The sequence below is a fragment of the Barbus barbus genome, assembly GCF_936440315.1.
Source record: "Barbus barbus genome assembly, chromosome: 48".
Lineage (NCBI taxonomy): Eukaryota > Metazoa > Chordata > Actinopteri > Cypriniformes > Cyprinidae > Barbus > Barbus barbus.
In genome coordinates this window covers 3,432,386-3,455,636 of record NC_136726.1, presented here as the reverse complement: position 1 = coordinate 3,455,636, position 23,251 = coordinate 3,432,386, and the positions used below count along the sequence as shown (strand labels likewise).

At 35.9% G+C, this 23,251-nt stretch overlaps 1 protein-coding gene across 2 annotated transcripts in view; it reads right to left on the bottom strand.

Annotated features, from left to right (window-relative positions):
* Positions 1 to 23,251, bottom strand: part of LOC306867068 (kinesin-like protein KIF21A) — a 50,424-nt gene that overhangs the window by 5,262 nt on the left and 21,911 nt on the right. Inside the window, exons 12-30 of one of the 2 annotated variants that reach the window (XM_079412548.1) lie at positions 22,642 to 22,726; positions 22,443 to 22,557; positions 21,964 to 22,152; positions 20,863 to 21,062; positions 20,063 to 20,170; positions 19,902 to 19,970; positions 18,882 to 19,024; positions 18,654 to 18,798; positions 17,922 to 18,116; positions 16,575 to 16,676; positions 16,274 to 16,439; positions 11,945 to 12,002; positions 11,796 to 11,850; positions 11,341 to 11,552; positions 5,888 to 6,019; positions 3,907 to 4,040; positions 2,663 to 2,837; positions 747 to 911; positions 521 to 638 (exon numbers count right to left, since the gene is read on the bottom strand). In XM_079412548.1, the coding sequence (XP_079268674.1) occupies positions 521 to 638; positions 747 to 911; positions 2,663 to 2,837; positions 3,907 to 4,040; positions 5,888 to 6,019; positions 11,341 to 11,552; positions 11,796 to 11,850; positions 11,945 to 12,002; positions 16,274 to 16,439; positions 16,575 to 16,676; positions 17,922 to 18,116; positions 18,654 to 18,798; positions 18,882 to 19,024; positions 19,902 to 19,970; positions 20,063 to 20,170; positions 20,863 to 21,062; positions 21,964 to 22,152; positions 22,443 to 22,557; positions 22,642 to 22,726 (2,566 nt within the window). The remainder of the gene's footprint in view (positions 1 to 520; positions 639 to 746; positions 912 to 2,662; positions 2,838 to 3,906; positions 4,041 to 5,887; positions 6,020 to 11,340; positions 11,553 to 11,795; positions 11,851 to 11,944; positions 12,003 to 16,273; positions 16,440 to 16,574; positions 16,677 to 17,921; positions 18,117 to 18,653; positions 18,799 to 18,881; positions 19,025 to 19,901; positions 19,971 to 20,062; positions 20,171 to 20,862; positions 21,063 to 21,963; positions 22,153 to 22,442; positions 22,558 to 22,641; positions 22,727 to 23,251) is intronic. The other variant, XM_079412549.1, reaches the window with a different exon arrangement.

Below are 23,251 nucleotides of genomic sequence, written 5' to 3'. Positions count from 1 at the left end.
AGAGGGCGGGGTTTATGACTTGTACTGCAGCCAGCCACCAGGGGGCGATCAAAGAGCCCGCAGCTTCACTTTTCAGGACGTGTGAGGCACACCCGATAAATTATTAAGGAAGTAATTAGTACAACATGGAAAATATTTGACTAAAGCAAGGCCACAAAGTCATGGAAATTAATTCTTAATTTGTGACCACAATATCTTTTTTTTTTCATACTGCATGTCAAATTGTCATACAACAACCATGTATAACAACAAATGCATATTCAATAAGGTCAGGCGCAAAAATAACTGTCCATGCCTTTTCAGCGCTAATTCTTCACTGCGCATCTTTAATAAATCCTGACAGTACTACTTTAAAAAGACTGTCTGCTCTGGCACAAGCTGTTAGTAAATCTGGCCCTTGGAATTTGAAAATAATAACCTCAATAAAATAAAAGAACTCATAACTTGACTTCCTGAGAATGATAGATAAAATGGTCTGAAGATTGAATTTAAAATGACCACTGCAAATAAATATAACAACCTTGATGTAGTGATCCTTGGAGCCTGTGATAACTAGATCCTGTCCATTTCCAGTCTGATCAACAGTCAAGCACATGACCGGACCCAGATGTCCCGTCAGTTTCCCCGTACACACAAATCTGACAGAAAGAGATGGAAAACAAGTGAAATAATTAGATATATGACTTATATGGCAAATTAAACTCTCCAGAGTAGGTGAAATAAAGGATGCTGGGCCGAACTCATACCGTCTCAGGTCCCAGACGCGAACAGAGTTGCCTGCGGCACCATAGAGAACAGTTCCAGACGGGTTCAGAAAGATCTGGTTGATCTGGTTCTCGCCAGCCGGGATGGTAACGGTGCGGTTCGTACTTGCTGCACATGTGTCTCCAGTGTTCACCAGTCCAGACGATCTGAAGGTAGAAACAATTACAGACTGAGAAAATATAAATAATACCAAATGGCCATTTTAAATTTAATTAATACATTTTTAATACATTTACTTCACATTTTTTTACATTGTCTCAAGCAGTACTGGGGGTAACGCATCACAAGTAACGTTAGTTAAGTAATCAGATTTGTTTTTCAAGTAGTTAGTAACACATTTTTTTTACAATAAAATAGATCTCAGTTACTTTTTCAAATAGTGATGCCACTTAATTTGTTTTCCCATTTATTGACTGACAATGCCTTTGTTGCTGACTCTTGATGATCTAATTCAACCATACTAAGCAAAAATGACTAAACATAACATTTATGTTTGATTATTTTTTCTTATTGCTGAAGAGTGTTGAACTTTCTTTTTCCAGCACCCTCTACTGTACAGGTGTGAATTTACATTTCCTTCAACCTGAGGCTTATTCATTTCACTTTTGGTGTGTAGGGCAGTCGTGGCCTAATGGATAGAGTCGGACTTGAAACCTGAAGGTCGTGGGTTCGAGTCTCAGGTCCGGCAGGGATTGTAGGTGGGGGGAGTGAATAGCCAGCACTCTCTCCACCCTCAATACCACGACTGAGGTGAGACCCTTGAGCAAGGCACCGAACCCCCAACTGCTCCCCGGGTGCCGCAGCATTGGCTGCCCACTGCTCCGGGAGTGTGTTCACTACTGTGTGTACACTTGGATGGGTTAAATGCAGAGCACAAATTCTGAGTATGGGTCGCCCAAATACATAACTTTTTATATTAAAAATAAACAAGCATACGCAGCACAGATGAGAAAAAGCAACACAATGTGACACATTATTTTTCATAAAACTTTTACGCAATTTAGTTATTTTTGGGGGAGTAACACAATATTGTAATGCATTTAACTTTCCCCAACACTGGTCTCAAGGTCATCTGACACAAATTTGATAAAGAGCCAAACAAAGCTGTTGGACAAGTCCAAATAGTATGTTTTCATTTCACATTTTGAATTATTATTTGTTTTTGCTTTAAAGAAATACACTTATTTTGTTGTGTTGACTAAGATACTAAAGAACATTTAAAGTGTGTTACTCTGTATTAAAGTTATTAAATTTTAAATGTATTAAATTGCAACCATAGTTACAAAGATGTAATTACAAATATATTTAAAGACATCAACATACAAGTTTCAATAGAAATGGGATTAAAGTACACTTTAGTTCAACATAAATGCTTTTCAGTTTATTCAGCAATATATATTTTAAAGACAATAAAATATTTCACCTTAATTATGAAGTTACATATAAAGACGTACTTAAGTCCAATTTAAGTGGGTCAAAATAGCACTGCAATGTTCAGCTAAATGCTAAACTAGCTAAACTAAACTATGATGCATTTTGGTTACACTTTATATTAAGGTGCCCTTGTAACAGTGTAATTATACATTTAAGTACCGAGTAATATTAATTAACTACATGTTCTTTTACTATATGGTGGTTAGGGTTAGGATTAGTGTTTGGCTTAGTGTTACTTGCATGTAATTATGCATAATTTATTGTTATTATAATAGTAAGCACATGTAACAAGTAACAAGGAGGACACTTTAAAATAAAGTGTTACCTACATTTTCATTTAATTGCACTTAACATGTATTAAGAGTTCAAAAACGGGATATGTGATATTGGGATTCTGATAACCCTAAATTTAAGAATGCTTGTAGTTTCTTTGATATGCACGTTAGGTTGGACAGAAACTCACGTCAGTGTCCGGATGCACTTTGCAGAGTCACGGATGTCCCAAACTTTGATGTAGGAGGTGGAGACGGTGAACACCAAGCTGGAGCTGTAACGCACAGATACCACATTGTTGGGGTGGCCGCCTAGAGACGTGATCTCCTGTCCCGTGACCAGGTTCCACACCTTACAAGTCCGGTCTGAAAGAGGAAACAGTGCCCGTTTATAAAAACTGGTTAGACCAATTATTTCTACTAAGAAGTACTAAAAAATGAAGGAATTGGTAGGGTTAATCTCATAACTCTCTTGGTAACTCTGGAACTGCCCTATCCTGGTTCACTTCATACCGCTTCCTACATCTCCAGTACTGCCTCTGTCTCACAAGGTGTTCCCCAGGGTTCTGTTCTTGGGCCTTTACTCTTCATCATGGCTTTATCTTCCATTGCTACACATAACTTTACATCTGCTCTCAGTGCACTGCTCCTTTACTGTGTATCGACTTGTATCGATGACATAAATGTGTGGATGACTAGTCATTTTTTTCCTCAAACTCAACACTGATAAAATAGATTTACTAATTGTTGGTCCTTTTCAATTTGCATCCTGTTTCTGTGCTGACAGTGTTAATATTTCTGGAGTGCTAGTTTGACTACTGCAGTTCTCTCTTCAATGGCTTACCCAACACAACAATAAATAAGCTCTAATTCATTCAGAAATCTGCAGCTAGGGTTCTCACATACCAATAAACTCTCTCCACATTTCTTCTATTCTACTCAGACTACATCGGCTGCACATTCACTTACATATTCAATACAAGATTCTTCTTATCATATTCAGGGCCTCCATGGTCTTTCCCCCCATATATTTCTGTTTTCATTCCTACGTACACACCAGTTTACATGCTTAGGTCCTCTGATTCTGGTCTGTTGTTTGTCCTGCGGCACAAGCTAGAATTGTTTGGTGGAAGGGCCTTCTGTATCTCTGCCTCCACACTCCATCCCATTTCCATTTCCCAAAACATCCATGACCTTTCAACATTACATGACTTCAAAATCCCCCTTAAAACATATATTTTCTTTCCATGTTTCCTGATCCCTAAGCTCATGAACTGTTTTCATGCTATCTTATGTTATGCTATCTATGCTCAGTGTATTGTCACTGTATTGTCTCTTTGCTTGCTGTTGTGTTTACTAAAGAAACCTGGTTGGATAAGCACAACAAAATCATACTAGCATAAACTATATAATGAATGTTGAACGGTGTTCTGACCTTTTGACCCGGTGAAGAGGAGGTCATCTGTGGAGTCGACACACAGTACAGCTTTACTATGACCCTCGGCTATATGAACACACTGCAGTGAGCCACGACTGCTCTTCGAAACAGGAACAGGGTTGATTAAACCTCTGACGCATGTAAAAAAAAAACAACAATCAGTAGAGTCCTCCATTAAATCTTGTGTATCGAGACATTTGTCTTCTATCCAAACATTGCAGCGAACAGTGCCATAAAAAACTTTCCTGATTCACTCTTTAACTTTATATTTATTTATATTTTTCATATAATCAAATGTATTAGACAACGGAAACAGGGAAAACAAAGCGTAGTTTTGAAAAAGACTCTTGAGTGGTGGTAATATCTCCAGAACATTTCTCCAACAGCAAAGCAGCATCTCATGCAGGATGTTTTAACAAAATACCAGAAAAATCTTTCAATAAACTTTAGCCATCTCTAACATCAGCTAAGCTCAATGTTTATGAACAATTAACAATAAAAAACCCAAGTTTGTGAGGAAATTTTCTAAATAAACAATAAAAGAGAATATCATGAAGACAGATCATTTTATGGCACTGTGTGATTTTTCAAAAATAGTTTATGAAATAAGTATGATAGGGCATGCTGCCAATGAATGCTGACCAGACATTCATCCACATGCAATGAAAAAAAAAACATGTCTGATGCAAAACCAAATAGAAAAACAAAAAGAAATCAGAAAAATAAATTGGAGTGGAGAGGCTTGTAAAATCCCTTGTGTTTGAGAAAAGAACAGGGAAAGACTGAAGCATAATAAACTTTAAACATAAACCCAGACAATCTCATTTAGTCATATTCATGTATTTTCTAGCATATATATATGTTACAAAAATATATTAATTGTGTACATGTTATTACATCATTTGGTAATTTAATAATCTCCATATTTCCGGTCGATATAAAAATTGTATTTAAAAGCAGGTTAAATACACATTCCCAAATTTTAACCCAGAACAGATGATGATGTTAACTTTGCCCCCTTTGGTCCTACAGACTATGATTTACTGATACAGTCTTGTCAGATGCATGGAGACATTATGCTCGGCCCCGCCCACAGGGTGGGACTCACTCTAGGCTCCTGCCATAACCACTGAAAATACTTTAAATACATGCACATTCACATACTCACAAATACCCACACACAGATAAATCTGTTATTCAATTAACAAATGCAAAATGTCTAATTTAAATGCAAATTAAAAACCAAAACACTTCAGATGCAAATAATCAGAGTAGTCAGCATTTGTAAGGCAAAAACTTCCCGTGACCTCGGTTTACATTGTGTTATGTCAGTTCTAGAGAAAATAAATATTATAAATTAACTGGTATATCACTCTGCAGGTCAACAGAAGGATTTTGGTTTCCATCTTGTGGTAAAAAACATTGGCCTGGTTCACCCCCTTAGAGACATTTAATTTTGCAAGGAAAGTTATTTGTTTTAGACTACTGTTCATTGACTACCATGCGACAAGTTCTGCAGGGCAAAATCTATTACTACTGTACTTTCAAAGCAAAGCCAAATTGGTATTTTGTGGCCACTTTTTAAGTGGACTGCCAATAACACGACTATTGACAATACTCTGAATTAGAAAATGTCATGTAAATACCATTTTCTGGATTACTGAAAACAATCATTTGTCTAAATTGGAGTTTTGTCCCCCTTCTGAGCTGTACACAATATGCGATTAACTCTCATTCTTAATAAAGCCAGTAGTTTGATTATTGCAAAGTAAAGTGGCTTTTGTTTGACATGTTAGGGTAAGTTAGAGAACATGCTTCTTCAAAACCTGATCTTATATGCCAAACTTTCTACATACGTATCCTGTTTGCAGTATTCTGTTTCAAAGAAGATCTTAAAATAAGCAACACAAACAGGCAGACACCAAAACCTCGCAAAATTGCAGTAGTAACTCTGCCACTGGGGGGTGCTAGCTCTTACTGTGTGATCTCTTTGTCTTTGGCCTTGTCAGCCAGGGCTTGTCCCTTGTCATAAGTCTTCCTGCGAGACAGAGGGGATGGTTCCGGGACTCTCTTTTGCCCACCTGCTGGAAGTCTGTTGCCAGAGCTGCTACTTTAAGATCCATTTGCAAAGTGTAAGACAGAAACATAAAATAAAACAAGTACTGAAAAAAAGACCAACATAAAATGGGCAGCATGCATAATAAAAAACACAAATAACCCAACATTGCCTGTTCTGTAAAACTAAAAATGCTGAGGTGGGTTTAATAGCTAATGCTGCAAAAATGTCTGCAGCACTTCACTGTTACTTGCAACAAACCCTTGGCAACAATGCAAACCTACTGGCAAACAATTCTGGGGTGACTCACCGAAATATCAGACACTCCTGGCAAACAGGTATTTCAACAATTTGTTACTACTGGCAAATAATTCTGGGGTGACTCACCGAAATATCAGACACTCCTGGCAAACAGGTATTTCAACAATTTGTTACTACTGGCAAATAGCTGTTTGACAAACATCTATAACTACTGGCAAAAGGTTATTTTGAAAATATCCACAACTACTGACAAACAGATATTTTGAAAATATCCACTACTTCTGATAAACAGATATTTTGAAAATATCCGCTACTTCTGATAAACAGATATTTTGAAAATATCCGCTACTTCTAGCAAACAGATATTTAGAAAATATCCGCTACTTCTAGCAAACAGATATTTTGAAAATATCCGCTACTTCTAGCAAACAGATATTTAGAAAATATCCGCTACTTCTAGCAAACAGATATTTTGAAAATAACCACTACTTTTGACAAACAGATATTCTGAATATATTGGCTACTTCTGATAAACAGATATTTTGAAAATAACCACTACTTTTGACAAACAGATATTCTGAATATATTGGCTACTTCTGATAAACAGATATTTTGAAAATAACCACTACTTTTGACAAACAGATATTTTGAATATATTGGCTACTTCTAGCAAACAGATATTTTGAAAATATCCGCTACTTCTCACAAACAGATATTTTGAAAATATCTGCTACTTCTAGCAAACAGATATTTTGAAAACATCCACTACTTCTGATAAACAGATATTTTGAAAATATACGCTACTTCTGACAAACAGATATTTTGAAAATAACCACTACTTTTGACAAACAGATATTCTGAATATATTGGCTACTTCTGATAAACAGATATTTTGAAAATAACCACTACTTCTGACAAACAGATATTTTGAAAATATCCGCTACTTCTGATAAACAGATATTTTGAAAATATCCGCTACTTCTGATAAACAGATATTTTGAAAATATACGCTACTTCTGCCAAACAGATATTTTGAAAATATACGCTACTTCTGATAAACAGATATTTTGAAAATATACGCTACTTCTGCCAAACAGATATTTTGAAAATATACGCTACTTCTGATAAACAGATATTTTGAAAACATCCGCTACTTCTGATAAACAGATATTTTGAAAACATCCGCTACTTCTGACAAACAGATATTTTGAAAATATACGCTACTTCTGACAAACAGATATTTTGAAAACATCCGCTACTTCTGCCAAACAGATATTTTGAAAACATCCGCTACTTCTGATAAACAGATATTTTGAAAACATCCGCTACTTCTGACAAACAGATATTTTGAAAATATACGCTACTTCTGACAAACAGATATTCTGAAAATATACGCTACTTCTGACAAACAGATATTTTGAAAATATCCTCTACTTCTGACAAACAGATATTTTGAAAACATCCGCTACTTCTGACAAACAGATATTTTGAAAATATACGCTACTTCTGACAAACAGATATTTTGAAAACATCCGCTACTTCTGCCAAACAGATATTTTGAAAACATCCGCTACTTCTGATAAACAGATATTCTGAAAATATACGCTACTTCTGATAAACAGATATTTTGAAAATATCCACTACTTCTGATAAACAGATATTTTGAAAATATACGCTACTTCTGATAAACAGATATTTTGAAAATATCCACTACTTCTGATAAACAGATATTTTGAAAATATACGCTACTTCTGATAAACAGATATTTTGAAAATATCCACTACTTCTGACAAACAGATATTTTGAAAATATACGCTACTTCTGATAAACAGATATTTTGAAAATATACGCTACTTCTGATAAACAGATATTTTGAAAATATACGCTACTTCTGATAAACAGATATTTTGAAAATATACGCTACTTCTGACAAACAGATATTTTGAAAATATACGCTACTTCTCACAAACAGATATTTTGAAAATATCCGCTACTTCTGATAAACAGATATTTTGAAAATATCCGCTACTTCTGACAAACAGATATTTTGAAAACATCCGCTACTTCTGACAAACAGATATTTTGAAAACATCCGCTACTTCTGACAAACAGATATTTTGAAAACATCCGCTACTTCTGACAAACAGATAATTTGAAAATATCCGCTACTTCTGACAAACAGATATTTTGAAAACATCCGCTACTTCTGATAAACAGATATTTTGAAAATATACCCTACTTCTCACAAACAGATATTTTGAAAATATCCGCTACTTCTGACAAACAGATATTTTGAAAATATACGCTACTTCTCACAAACAGATATTTTGAAAATATCCGCTACTTCTGACAAACAGATATTTTGAAAACATCCGCTACTTCTGACAAACAGATATTTTGAAAACATCCGCTACTTCTGACAAACAGATATTTTGAAAACATCCGCTACTTCTGACAAACAGATATTTTGAAAACATCCGCTACTTCTCACAAACAGATATTTTGAAAACATCCGCTACTTCTGACAAACAGATATTTTGAAAACATCCGCTACTTCTGACAAACAGATATTTTGAAAATATCCGCTACTTCTGACAAACAGATATTTTGAAAATATCCGCTACTTCTGATAAACAGATATTTTGAAAATATCCGCTACTTCTGACAAACAGATATTTTGAAAATATCCGCTACTTCTGCCAAACAGATATTTTGAAAACATCCGCTACTTCTGCCAAACAGATATTTTGAAAATATACGCTACTTCTGATAAACAGATATTTTGAAAATATCCGCTACTTCTGACAAACAGATATTTTCAAAACATCCGCTACTTCTGACAAACAGATATTTTGAAAATATCCGCTACTTCTGACAAACAGATATTTTGAAAATATACGCTACTTCTGACAATCAGATATTTTGAAAATATCCTCTACTTCTGATAAACAGATATTTTGAAAATATCCGCTACTTCTGACAAACAGATATTTTGAAAACATCCGCTACTTCTGACAAACAGATATTTTGAAAATATCCGCTACTTCTGACAAACAGATATTTTGAAAATATACGCTACTTCTGATAAACAGATATTTTGAAAATATCCGCTACTTCTGATAAACAGATATTTTGAAAATATACGCTACTTCTGACAAACAGATATTTTGAAAACATCCGCTACTTCTGACAAACAGATATTTTGAAAATATCCGCTACTTCTGACAAACAGATATTTTGAAAACATCCGCTACTTCTGACAAACAGATATTTTGAAAATATACGCTACTTCTCACAAACAGATATTTTGAAAATATACGCTACTTCTCACAAACAGATATTTTGAAAACATCCGCTACTTCTGACAAACAGATATTTTGAAAACATCCGCTACTTCTGACAATCAGATATTTTGAAAATATCCTCTACTTCTGATAAACAGATATTTTGAAAATATCCGCTACTTCTGACAAACAGATATTTTGAAAATATCCGCTACTTCTGACAAACAGATATTTTGAAAATATCCGCTACTTCTGACAAACAGATATTTTGAAAACATCCGCTACTTCTGCCAAACAGATATTTTGAAAATATACGCTACTTCTCACAAACAGATATTTTGAAAATATACGCTACTTCTCACAAACAGATATTTTGAAAATATCCGCTACTTCTGATAAACAGATATTTTGAAAATATCCGCTACTTCTGATAAACAGATATTTTGAAAATATCCGCTACTTCTGATAAACAGATATTTTGAAAATATCTGCTACTTCTGATAAACAGATATTTTGAAAATATCAGCTACTTCTGACAAACAGATATTTTGAAAATATCCGCTACTTCTGATAAACAGATATTCTGAATATATTGGCTACTTTTGACAAACAGATATTTAGAAAATAACCACTACTTTTGACAAACAGATATTTTGAATTTATCGGCTACTTCTGACAAACAGATATTTTGAAAATATCCGCTACTTCTGATAAACAGATATTCTGAATATATTGGCTACTTCTGACAAACAGATATTTTGAAAATATCCACTACTTCTGATAAACAGATATTTTGAAAACATCCGCTACTTCTGATAAACAGATATTTTGAAAATATCCACTACTTCTGATAAACATATATTTTGAAAACATCCGCTACTTCTGATAAACAGATATTTTGAAAATATCCACTACTTCTGCCAAACAGATATTTAGAAAATAACCACTACTTCTGGCAAACAGATATTTTGAATATATCGGCTACTTCTGACAAACAAATATTTTGAAAATATCCACTACTTCTGACAAACAGTTATTCTGAATATATCAGCTACTTCTGGCAAAAATATATTTTGAATATATCTGCAACTTATGGCAAATTGTTAGAGCAAACCTGAAAAATTCTTCACAGCTGGTAAACTTTTCAAGTGAAATGTGATGTTTTTCCAACTTGTAAATGGGAAAAAAAAAGAAAAAAAAAAAAGAAAAAAAAATTAAATGTTTGGAATGCTTGTTAGACATTTCTATTTAGATTTCCAACACAGATGTCCGACTGTCATTTGCTTAATACAACTTGTCTCAGCCTGTTGCTGTAGATCATCACAGTTGTGTAATTTTCACAGTGTTGTAAAAATTGTTTATTTGACATAAATTTGTGGTAAACAGACTGACAAAAATGGTTGCCAGAAGTGTACAGCTTTTCCCGCTAGATAAGTAGTCCCCATGGCTTACTATGCTATTGTCATCTACATCTACATCTAGCATCCAGTAGTCCAAGTTCCAAAAGAAATAAAAGTTATTATAATAAAATAGTTTGGTCCAAAAGTTTTTGCCATCAGTTCCAAACATAGTTTTGTTGCTTAGTGTTGTTAGCCACTCAGTTCACGAGGAACAACAATGAAATTCAAGTGAATAACACCCTGTATTAGAGAAGAACTTCAATGATGTTATCTGTATTAACAACTACTGTAAACTGAAAGTGACCAGATGTAATCAGCCCAGTAAAGTAAAGATAAAACAGGAGTAATTAGTTCATGCATGACGTGAGGTGGAGCAGTTAGCAAGCGCCCAGCTTTTAGTCAGCAAGGTTTAAGATGACTATATACTTACATACTACCCATTCTAGAGGACAAGCCAGCAGTAGGGAGCATGTAGTCCCTATCTCTGACTGTATTTCCAGCTGACTCCAGGTCTGCAGCTCCCTCGGATGTCTCAGCCATTGGGTGTAGAGTGACGGAGAAGTCTCTTGTTGGTGTGTCAGGGCCAGAGTCACAGTTGTTTACATAGAGTAACTCCATCTGAGTAGTGGTCCTTCTTCGGGCCTTTGCAATTATTGCAAAACAAATGGTCGTGGTTAGTTAAGTAAGGAGCAGGAATTAATTGTCTTTTAGCAAAACTTTCATCCAAAGTTACTTAGGTTCAGTTCAGTCCAACTTAGATTAGGGGGCTCGATAAAGGTCACATTGACCCTAGCTCATGGAACACCCTTTGAATGGTTTGCACCTAAAATCTCTTGCTTACCAAGCTTTAGGTAAGGCAAAAAAGTAAGGTAATTTCTCCCATACCTTAGTCCTAGGTTTAGTCTCGCCACATAACTTCATGAGATCTGAGGCTAGGGTGCTGAATTATGGGAAAAGATATTGACTTAGGTTTGCATATTCAATGAAGCACAGTAATGAAAACAAACATATTTGTCATCAGCAGATTAACTTACTTTCCTTCTACTGCAGGACTTGGGGTCGACTCGTCGCTACTACTATCATCTCCATTTTCTAATGAAGAAAAAGAAATAAGAGAGTGTATATCAAAAGAAGCACACATGAGCATCTAATTTACATCAGAAGAATTCCTTGGAAGTTTGCAAAATTCTTGAATCAAAGCAAAATCACGCCAACGCTGTTATCTGTGATGTCGAAAAGAGGCTTTTGAGAGTGTGGTAGTAAAAAAAGCAAATGAGGATAAATTAAGCACAGCGCTACCATGCTAGTTTCTTTAGTTGCCGTGAAACACTGATCCAAACCGGTTTCTGATATCAGCTGTGAAAGAGGCTATCATCAAAGTTAGAGCAAAAAAAAGATGTGGCGAAGAGGAATGAGGGTGCACAAATAGTAAATCATTCAAAAAGGAGGGGAAAAATTAGTTGTACATGGTCTGGAAGAGACACTTGTTTTTCTGCTGCGAGACTTTGATGTTTGCTAATGCTAATAAGTAGCATGTTGCTAGCAGGGGATTGATGTTTTAATATGGTAAGAACCGGTAGAGGAGGTGTGGACAGATGAACAGAAGCCTCATGCACCTGCGGACGGGACCGCTAGCCTGTGGTTAGTCCGAAGAGGTAGACCCATGCACTCATTACAGAGAGAGTGTGGCTACTGGTACTCACCCAAGGGTATGTTACCTAGTTCTGTTCCAAAACAGCCAACAGGAGAACAGAAAAAAGGCAACAAATAAATCAAACATACATTCCCCCAGATCAAAATAAAAACAAATATAACACAAAGAAATGAACTTGTATGGTATGATGGGATTCATGGATATATACCCTAGCCCTAATCCTATATCGCAATACAAAGTGAATATGGAAAAGACATTTCAAAAGGTCCCACTCCTTTAACCAACACATTTAATTATCAAAGTTTTTAAATTATATGATATTTCCATGTGACCACTGTTTCACTTATTCACTGTATTCGGCTACCGATTTAGTCTTAAACAACACACAGGCCAGTAATTTGAAAGGGCAGCTCCAGTCTGATTGGTTGGTTGTTTGCATCAGTCTGCAGTCAAAAGGTTTTCCAAGCATGTTGGCTTGAATTATTTTTCCAAAGTTTGCTTTGACTGTTTGAAAGAGTTTGCTTATAGTATATGAGCACAAATGTGAAAACAAGGAATATATATCTGAACAAAAATGTAGCTAGTACTTATTCTTTTTCCACTAATTTGCTTGTTCATTACAACCTTTCATGGGGACTAGGGATGTGCATCTCCATAACTGAGGTCGATGCAATATGCAAATATGTTAGTAACGATGCATTGCGATACAAATGGCAACTTGTATCTGATGCACACCTTTTTAAATCGATTAACCTTTATTGAACCAGGCAAGTTAATTAAGAACGAGTTCTTATTTTCAACAACAGCCTGGCAGGATAATTAATATCTCCTGAGCAATATACAAACATATATTACAATATATGAAATAAAAATCTCAGTTTAAACACTTACAGGTTAAGGTCAGAGCACTTACTAGTAATTTTTTTAAATACACATACTGGAATAATTGTCTGTAATTTCAATATCTTTTGTAGCACATTCCAATCATTTGGAGCAGCAAATTCAAAAGCGGAACGACCGTAAGTAGTTTTCTTCCTAGGAATAGCCAAGGAAATATAATTTGATGCATCGCATTGTTAACTTTTATGTTGATGCACCGATACGAATCGGTCAAATTTATAATCCCTAATGGGGACTAATTAATTGTTATTTGATTGTGCTACCACTGTGTTGCATGCAAGTCTGTTACTGTGGTTTTGTTTAAGGCAGGGGTCCGATGCTGCTCATGGAGGTACATGTCCTACAGAGTTTTGCTCCAATCCCAATAAAACAATTGAAATAGGTAATAAAGGTCTTCAGGACCACGGCTAGTAACTTTCAGGCAGGTGTGTTTGAGCATGTTTTAGCCAAACTCTGCAGGATGTTAGCCCTCCAGGAGCAGGACTGGTCACTGCGGATTTAAAAATGAACTCTGGTCAGACTTGTGCTTCAGACCATAGGTCTTCAATCCTGCTCCTGGGGACCCACTGTCTTGCAGAGTTCAGCTCCAACCCTAATCAAACACACCTGAACCAGCTAATCAAGGCCACTTGAAAAGTCACAGGCCAGGAGTGCTGAAGCAGGTTGGAAATTAACTTTACAGGATGGTTGGTCCCCAGGAGCAGGGTTGAAGACCTATGGTTCAGACGATCTCTTCCTGTCTAAACAGGTGGTTCTTGGGCAATATAAGCTGCGATGTGGACCAGACTTAATGCTGATGCTGAGACCACAAACTAAAAACACCATAGAGTTCTGTGTTGTAGTCTAGACCAGCTCATTTGAATCCAAGTCCAGACTCAAACCTGAGTAGGTTGAGTGCAAGTCAAGACCGATTCCAAATGTTCCCAAGAATAGCGAGACATTGGACTTACACTTACTCCATGACTAGTCAACACAGACCCAAAAACATCAACTGGTGGCAGAACTAATCAACTAGTTGGTGCAACTCCTAGATCAGGAGTTGCCAATACTATTGAGGGCTAACTTCCTACAGACGTCAGTTCCAAACCTGCTCTAACACACATGCTTGTTATTTTGAAGTAATCCTGGGGCCTGTTTCATAAAACAAGTTTACCAAATAAGCCAGGCGTATTTCAGTAATTCTGACTTATTTTCTCTTGATTTGGTTTCTGAAAGCAAAATTACCATAGCTCAAGCTCAGTCACTGTGGCAACTTATGCTGGCAAACTAACCTGGTCCGGAGTAGGCTAACTGTCCGGCTAAGCTGAGCTCCTCTAACACTGACCAATAGGAACGCATCGATATTACCACTGACTCGCTCACATACAATCAGTTAACTTTATTATTAGTACAAACATAAAAGTATACAGAAAATATACCTTAATCAAATACATAAGAAATTGGCTACAACCAACTGTATTTAATGTATTGTGCCCAAAGATTTAATGTATTGTAGACTAATTACCTTTTTTTTTTAAAGATATATGAAAACATAACTCTGATTTTATGACAGCTGTACCATTTATGTTTATAAGAACAAAATTGTACAATCTAAAATTGCTCATTAAAGCATTAAAAACACTAAAGTTAAAATAACTGAATTAAAAATTAAAATAAAAAACAGAAATCAGATTACATTTGAACTGATAGGAGGTATATGGTTGTATTAGCCAGCTAACATTTGATTTACAGTTACTGCTATCATAAAATAACACTTATACGTAGGATTAAAATTCTGTGTCACATTTAATGTCCAACAACAAATATTTTAGCAGAATGTATATTTTATTCAGAATTACTGCGCTAGTCCTCTATTCTGCTCCGTCTGTGTAGCATGCATGCGCTCAGCAGCACTCGTTCGCTCGCATAAGCCTCGCTCACTCCTGACAGAAAATGGATATAATTTGCATGACTTTCTAACATTTACAGATAAAAAAGTATATCTGTGACGTGTCAGTTATGCACTGAGGAAAACACAATGTTTCAAATGCGTTAAACAGCACAGATATATTCGCTGTTTGCTATGGTGGATCGATCTGATTCATGATCGACATTAAGGGCTGCTTCAGAATAAACTGCACGTCACATTATCCTGACTCACTGAACCTGGATCGAATTAGTCAGATTACATGAACTTGAATTGTGGTTTATGAAACCGCTTTAGTGCCGATTGATTTGTTACGTTATTTCAAGTCAGGTTTTCGACTTTAATCCCCACTTTTCTTAGCGTCTTTTATGAAACAGCCCCCTGAAGACCTTGATTAACTAGTTCAGGTATGTTTTTTAAGATTTATTTTTGGCGTTTTTTGCCTTTATTACAATAGGACAGTGTAGACAAGACAGGAAGCAAAGTGGGAGAGAGAGGGTGGGTAGGATCTGGAAAGGTCCTCGGGCCGGGAATCAAACTCACCATATGTCGGTGCACTGCCCCACTAGTCTATTGGCCCCGATGGTTCAGGTATGTTTGACTAAAGCCCGGTACACACCAAGTCGACGTTCGGCCGTCGGCCAGTTTTTGTTGGTCGGCTGGCTAAGTTTTCTCAGTGTTTCTCAGGCTGGTTTGGAAACTGAATTTGGGCACCAAATATTTTTTGTGTGTGGAAAAGCACAGCCCACTTTCAGATTTGGCACTGGCACCAGCTCCAGAAATGCAGAATCTGAGCATTCTGGCATGCTAGCAGGGCTGAGCAGTACAGTCAGGGTCTCGGTGTAATTCCTAGGGCCTGGGGTCAAGGTGCTAAAGGATAAGCCCCAGGAAGAGTGTCCCTACCTTGCAGAGCGTTCCCCAACAACGCATCCAGTTCCGGGTTAAACTCTGCCTTCTCTTTCAGCATGTGGAAGAGCAGCTGGTTCTGGGTGGCACTGTTGATCTCAGTTTGCTTGAGACGCCCTTCCAACACCTTTATCTGAGATTCCTTCTGAGCAGCCTGCAGACCCTGAAAGCACACAATCAGGATGAATGTCAAATGTGCTAATGCTTGAAAAATGAATGAAACTGTATGAGAATGGATCTTTTCAGATAGCCTCTAACACAGAAGACCAAGTAGGGTAACAGTTTTATGACTGGATACCTTGTTGATGGCCATGGACATAAAATGATCCAGTAGGAATCTAGCTTCAGCCAGAGTGCAGGAACCAACCACAGCCGAGACATCAACCGCATCACCCTCCTCCTGCATATGAACAACAACAGTAAGCCTTCTATAGAATTCAGTCAAACTCCATTTATACTAACTTCAGTGGTTTGATTTAGGCTGCATGGTGACCCAATTGTGAATTTTCCTCAAATGTGGCACAGATCGGATATGACCCACAAACGTGTAACCAGGAAAAACAACACATGGATTTCGATATTAATTTAGAAAATAAATCTGATATGAATCGGATCTGTGCATTTGCTTCTGCCATGTAGGTAGACAAATCGGATAATTTAGGTGGATGCTTTCCCCATGGAATTGAGCTACTTTTACACTGTTGTTTGATGGAGTGGATTTCCTACGGAGAGGAAAACCACCGAAAAATCAAACAATTAGGCTAGTTTTGTTTTGCAGACCTGGCAACCCTGTTTCAGACACAACTTTTACAACAGTTACAACTACTTCAGATAGGTGGTCAAGAAGAACACTGCATTTATGAATGTAAAGTGTGTGTGTGTAAAGAAAGATATAGCAATATTGATAAAACAACTGTGATAGTTTTTTGTCCATATCACACACAGCCCTAGTTTATGTGTATTGTTCATTGTTCAGTGTGCACAATGTGACAGCTGCATCTTACAAAACATACATCTTATATAACCAAATGACATTTATTTTCACATTAAACATCACAACAGACAATTATGACTCAGTTTAGCCCTTTCAAATATGATATTTAATAAGGTGTTTTAGATTATGTGCTGGTCTAGTTATTCTGAATGGATCCGTAGTAGCATGTACAGTAAGGTCAAGACAGCAGGTTTAGTGTTCTTTTGGCACCTCCCGGTGGTCCTGTTTGATATCGCAGCTTGACTGCTGCTTAAAAAGTTGGTGGGGAGGGGTGATAGATTCCAGATAAATTGATAGTCATGATTTTTTTTTTTCAAATAGATATCCTACAAACAGACAACTTAACAAAATAGCATGTAATTTGTTTTTATTTGAATTATTGCAAAATCTGCACCTCTTCTGTGGCTAATTTTAATTTCATAATGATCTTTACTCCATGAAGTCAAGCAGCAGAAGTTAAGTGACAATATGCAAATACTACTGGCCCATTTTGGGTGCACTAAATATACAAGATGTTCATCCTTTGCTGGGTCACTTTAAAACAAATCGGGGCATAAATTAAGAGTGCACCCACTTCTCCAGGCACCACTACACCACTGGTAGTGATCCTGTCAATCGGAAAGCAACTAAAGCAGTTTCAGTCAACCTCACCTTGGCTTCCTCCATCTGCATGATGTTGGCCTGGCAGTCAGAGATGCTGTCGTTGATGTAGTCAATGTTGGCCAGCAGAGACTCCAGCTCCTCATTCAGAGACTGAACGTCTTTTTCTACCTCCGGCTCTTCCGCCAGAAGTCTCTCTCTCTTTCTGCCGATCTTATCCCGTCGGCGCGTCAGCTCTTCACGTTGCTGTGAAAGGGATTTCAAATGACGAGAAGCTGAACAATTTTGTACATAGCCATATTTATTTTTATAAATGTTATCTCCAGTGTTGGGGGTAAAGCATTACAAGTAACAAGTTATTACAAGTAATGAGATTTTAATTTTTCAAATAAGTAATGCATGTTACTATGTTTTCCCATGGATACTGCCAGCTCTCCTGTCCCCACGTTGAGTGAAATAGGTAGTAAATGCAGAGGCACTTCCTTCAATTAATTTCAATTTTGGTATGAAAGGGCCATTACAATTGGCAAAAATAACTTTGGATTTTTTTGTTATTAAAAAAATCAAGCCCAGCCCAGTCCAGGTGACAAAAAGTAACACACAAGTAATGTAATGCATTACTTTCTATTAAAAGTAACTCAGTAACGCAATTTCTTACATTTTTATGGAGTAACGCAATATTGTAAAGGATTACTTTTAAAAGTAACTTTCACCAACACTGGTTATCTCCCAATTACATTGGCATTAAAGCATGTTAAAAGTATGTAAAAGGTTAATTCATACCTTTAGAAGACGATTCATGTCGGCCTCCATGTTGGAAATGGTCATGCGTTGCATGATAATATCTGAGATACGGCGTTCCAGATTCTGCCATTTCCCACGAGCCACTCGGGTAAAGTACACCCCAACTGGCCTGCGATGGTACAATCTAAAGCAAACAGTTGACCGTCACTGCAGAATGAGGTCATCTCCAGTACACACATTACTGCACATGAAGCCTGTATAAAGTACCTGGCTCCGTTAGGTGCTCCTGAGGCCGAGTATGAGCGACCTGCAGGTGGTCTGTGGGAGAGGTCCTGGCTTGTCTCCAGCAGGTTCCCCTTTCGTGTGACCTTTCCTGATATGGGTCGCACCTGTCTCCTCAGAGCGGTCACCTGAGAGACACAGCAGCAGTCAGTACAGGAAACTTCGGGGAAATGCAGTTTAGCCTTTTCTGACTTGCCAAAATGAACTGAGAAATTAAGAAAATTAATTGACTATCAATATAAATTAAATACATCTAAATACCCAAACTGAAGGATCAATTCACTTACATAGTAGTAAATCTTCATAATGTTCACATTTATTATATGACAGTATTTAGATTATAAATATACAACTTAGTGGCTCCAAAAAGCATCTGGGAACTTATAGTATTTATCAAAATTGTGAATTAGCATTTGTTTATATACACACACACACACATATATATATATATATATATATATATATGCATAAGTGTTGTTTTAGTATTATTTACATCATATTATAACATTTTATTTTAATATTTTCAGTTTTGGTTTAATTTTTAGTCATTTTGTTATGTGCTTTTTAAATTTTAATTATGTTTTGTTTTTTTCAGTTCTAGTTTTAGTAATTGCTGTACTTCAACTTATTTTATTTCAGTTACTTGCCAGGGCAACATTCTAATTTTCAATAAAAATAAAAAATAAAATAAATAAATAAATAAATATATATATATATATATATATATATATATATATATGTGTGTATGTCTATATATATATATATATATATATATATATATATATATAATATTAATATAATATAATTCATCTTTATTAGTTACCAAAAACTATATTTAAGTGCTTAAGTACATTGTATAACAAAATGATCAAAGCAAGTGACTTTTATTTTCAGGGTATTTGCATGTTATTTATTGGTCCTAATTGTATTATGTGTGATTAAAAACACGTCAACGAGTCACACTTCGGAGGTGCAGTAGAGGCAAAATTGAGGGGAATATTTCACCTCCTCAGTCTTCCTGCGCAGGATAAGTTCCTGTTGTCTCTTTTGATTTTCAAGCAGTTTTAGCTGATGCTGTACAAGAGAAAAACACACAGCACATTGAATGTATTTCACTGTCAGTTTGCTCTTTCATGCTGCATTTGTGTTATTCTCCCATCATGCACCTCCTGTTTACGCTGGTCCTTCTTCAGTGTGGCGATCTCTCGGTTCCTGCGGGATTCGGCCATCCTGCTCTTCTCCTGCTGCTCCTTCATCTGCTTCATCAGACGCACCTGACAACAGCCACCATAGCAACAGTCAGCTCATTTCAATACTGGATTAGCTGGAGGACTCAGGCCATACAAATTAATTAGACCGATCAGAGTGTGCACTTGTTTGCATTAGCTACCATACTACTTATATAACTCATAAGAAGAATAGTAAAATAGTTCATAGTTTCAATTTTAGAATTATCTCATGTAATATTTTCTGGGAAAATAACGCAAATCATATGATTAACTGTGATAAATTCAATTTGATAACTGGCATGGAATCAATTTGATTATGATTTAGTATATACATATACATAAAAAACTATTTTCATGCATTTTCATGAAGGGTAATAATTCTGATGCTGATATTACATCTGGAATTGCCAATATAACAAAATGGAATAGAACTTAAATTAATTTGAACTATTAATTAATTAATTAGAAATTGATACTTCTAAAAGATGTTAATTAGTAGTACACTTGTGTGGTTATAATACAATAAATTATATAATTTTGTTTATTTTTATTGTCATTTATAAACAATTTAGAGCATATTTTGAGAAAAGGAGCCAATGCTTAAATGATCTCTGCAGTATGTTGGTGTAGGGGTGCTTTGTCTGTGGACCACTAGGAGGCGCTGTGGATAAGCAAATATTTTATGTTGTTATGGTGATTCAGCATGTTTCAGTGATTCAGTGCACAGCGACTCTCACTTTGGTTTTCTTCATTTCCGCCAGATCCAGCTGTAGTTTCTTCAGTTGTTTCTCGTACTGTGACTGGTTCTTCAGCAGACGAGCGTGCTCCTTCTGAGCCGCCTGTAGTTTCTGGAGCTCTTTGTTCATGACACTGAGTTTCTTCTCATAATCTGCTTTTATCCGTTTGCTCTTGTCCTCAGAGCATGACTCCACAGAGCCTAAAACAAAACAAAAAACACAAACATACCACAACAAAATAAAATAAACAAAAAAAAAAAACACAAAACAAGACAACATAAAACAAAACGGAACAAAAACAACATATAAACAATACAAAACAGAACAAAAACAACATAAACAAAACAAAACAGAACAAAAACAACATATAAACAATACAAAACAGAACAAAAACAACATATAAACAATACAAAACAGAACAAAAACAACATAAACAAAACAAAACAGAACAAAAACAACATATAAACAATACAAAACAGAACAAAAACAACATATAAACAATACAAAACAGAACAAAAACAACATAAACAAAACAAAACAGAACAAAAACAACATATAAACAATACAAAACAGAACAAAAACAACATATAAACAATACAAAACAGAACAAAAACAACATATAAACAATACAAAACAGAACAAAAACAACATAAACAAAACAAAAACAACATATAAACAATACAAAACAGAACAAAAACAACATATAAACAATACAAAACAGAACAAAAACATAACACAAAAAACAAATAAACAAAGAAATAAACAAAGACAAGAAACAAAACAGAATTTCTTTAGCTTTCATCAGTCCAGGTGCAAACCTGATCTACATGTTAGGAGTACTGAATGTGTGTTAGAAGCCATGGCTCCTTATTTTGTCATATTTTATCATAAAGTCATCATGAAATTTCTGGTAGCAATGCCCACTTTTTAAAACTCAATCTAGGGCTGATTACAAATAAAATAAAAACCTACACTTTTTTCTAGTTAAACATATGGCAGATATGAAAACTAAAATGGGCTGCTGCTGGAATGTTATGTTTGTATTAATTTGACCCCGGCATCATGTATCATACAGCGTAGCGGTGATATATGTGTGCTTACCCATGTTGTGCAGCACACGGTCTCGCTCCAGCTGCGTGTCTCTGATCTTGCACTGCAGCATCATGAGTTTCTGCTCATACTGTTGTTTGAGCGTGTGCAGACGTCTCTGGCTGTTCTCAAGCTCATCGATCAGCTTCTGCTTGATGGCGATCTCACACGTGATGTTGGCCAGATCTGCCTGGAAGTCCTCTATCAATGCAAAAACACTTTAAACAGGCATTAAAACAGGTAACATTTTAAACTGAAATTGGTTTAAAAAAGCAGTACTATATATTATATTTGTGCTATATTATATATTTACAAAATGGCAAAACTCTTGTACTTCTTTACTTAAAAATGAATCGATCTGGGCTTACTAAAATCATGTTTTAATGAGAATTCTCATTATACAGCTTTAGTACTGGCATACATTTCTAAAAAGCAGTCATTTTATAAATCATATTAAGGTATAGTTATTATTTCACAGTAAACATCAGTACCCTTCTCATCCAGGTCAGAGTCAGACTCATCAGAGCTCTCCTCAGCATCCATTTCCTCTTCCTCAACTTCCTCCTCGTCTTCCTCTCCATCCCCCTCCTCACGGTCACTGGCCTCCTGAGGGAAACCATGTCAAAGACTGAATGATGAGCGCCACCTTTGAAATGTGTTCTGATAGGGCAAGTGGGCTGTCAATCATACCATCTCTGGCTCTTGATTGGTGGATTCTAACTGCTCTCTCTCGCCAATCTTCTGTTCGCCGTCAAGTGTTTCATCTTTGTTGACACTGCAGGGGGAAAATCAAAACAATAATTTGAAATCTGTTTTGTAATGTTTTTCTTTTTTTTATAAGCAGCATATAATATCTGAAACAAAACAGAAAATTAGGAGGGAAGGAAAGATGGTATTATGACAGAAACACATGATGCAACAGAAAAGTTAAATGGTAACATTAAAAGCTAAATTTGCTCTTTTGAAAACTTCTGTAACATTTTAGTATAGGGATCAATTCTCAGTTGCTTATTAGCATGCCTATTATTAACATATTGGCTGTTTATTAGTTCTTATGAAGCAAATATTCTGCACGATCATATTCTCCATCCATAATCCGGCCCAATACCTAAACTTAACAACACATTAAAACTAAATTTCTAAAACTAAAATTAAAACTGAACATATAAAAATAAAATCTAATTCAAAATCATTAATATTTGCTATACTAGTATATAAATAATACTAAATTAACACTGTATCAGAGGTTCGTCAATCATAACAGAGGTCATTTACATAAAGTCATCAAAGTACAGCAGCA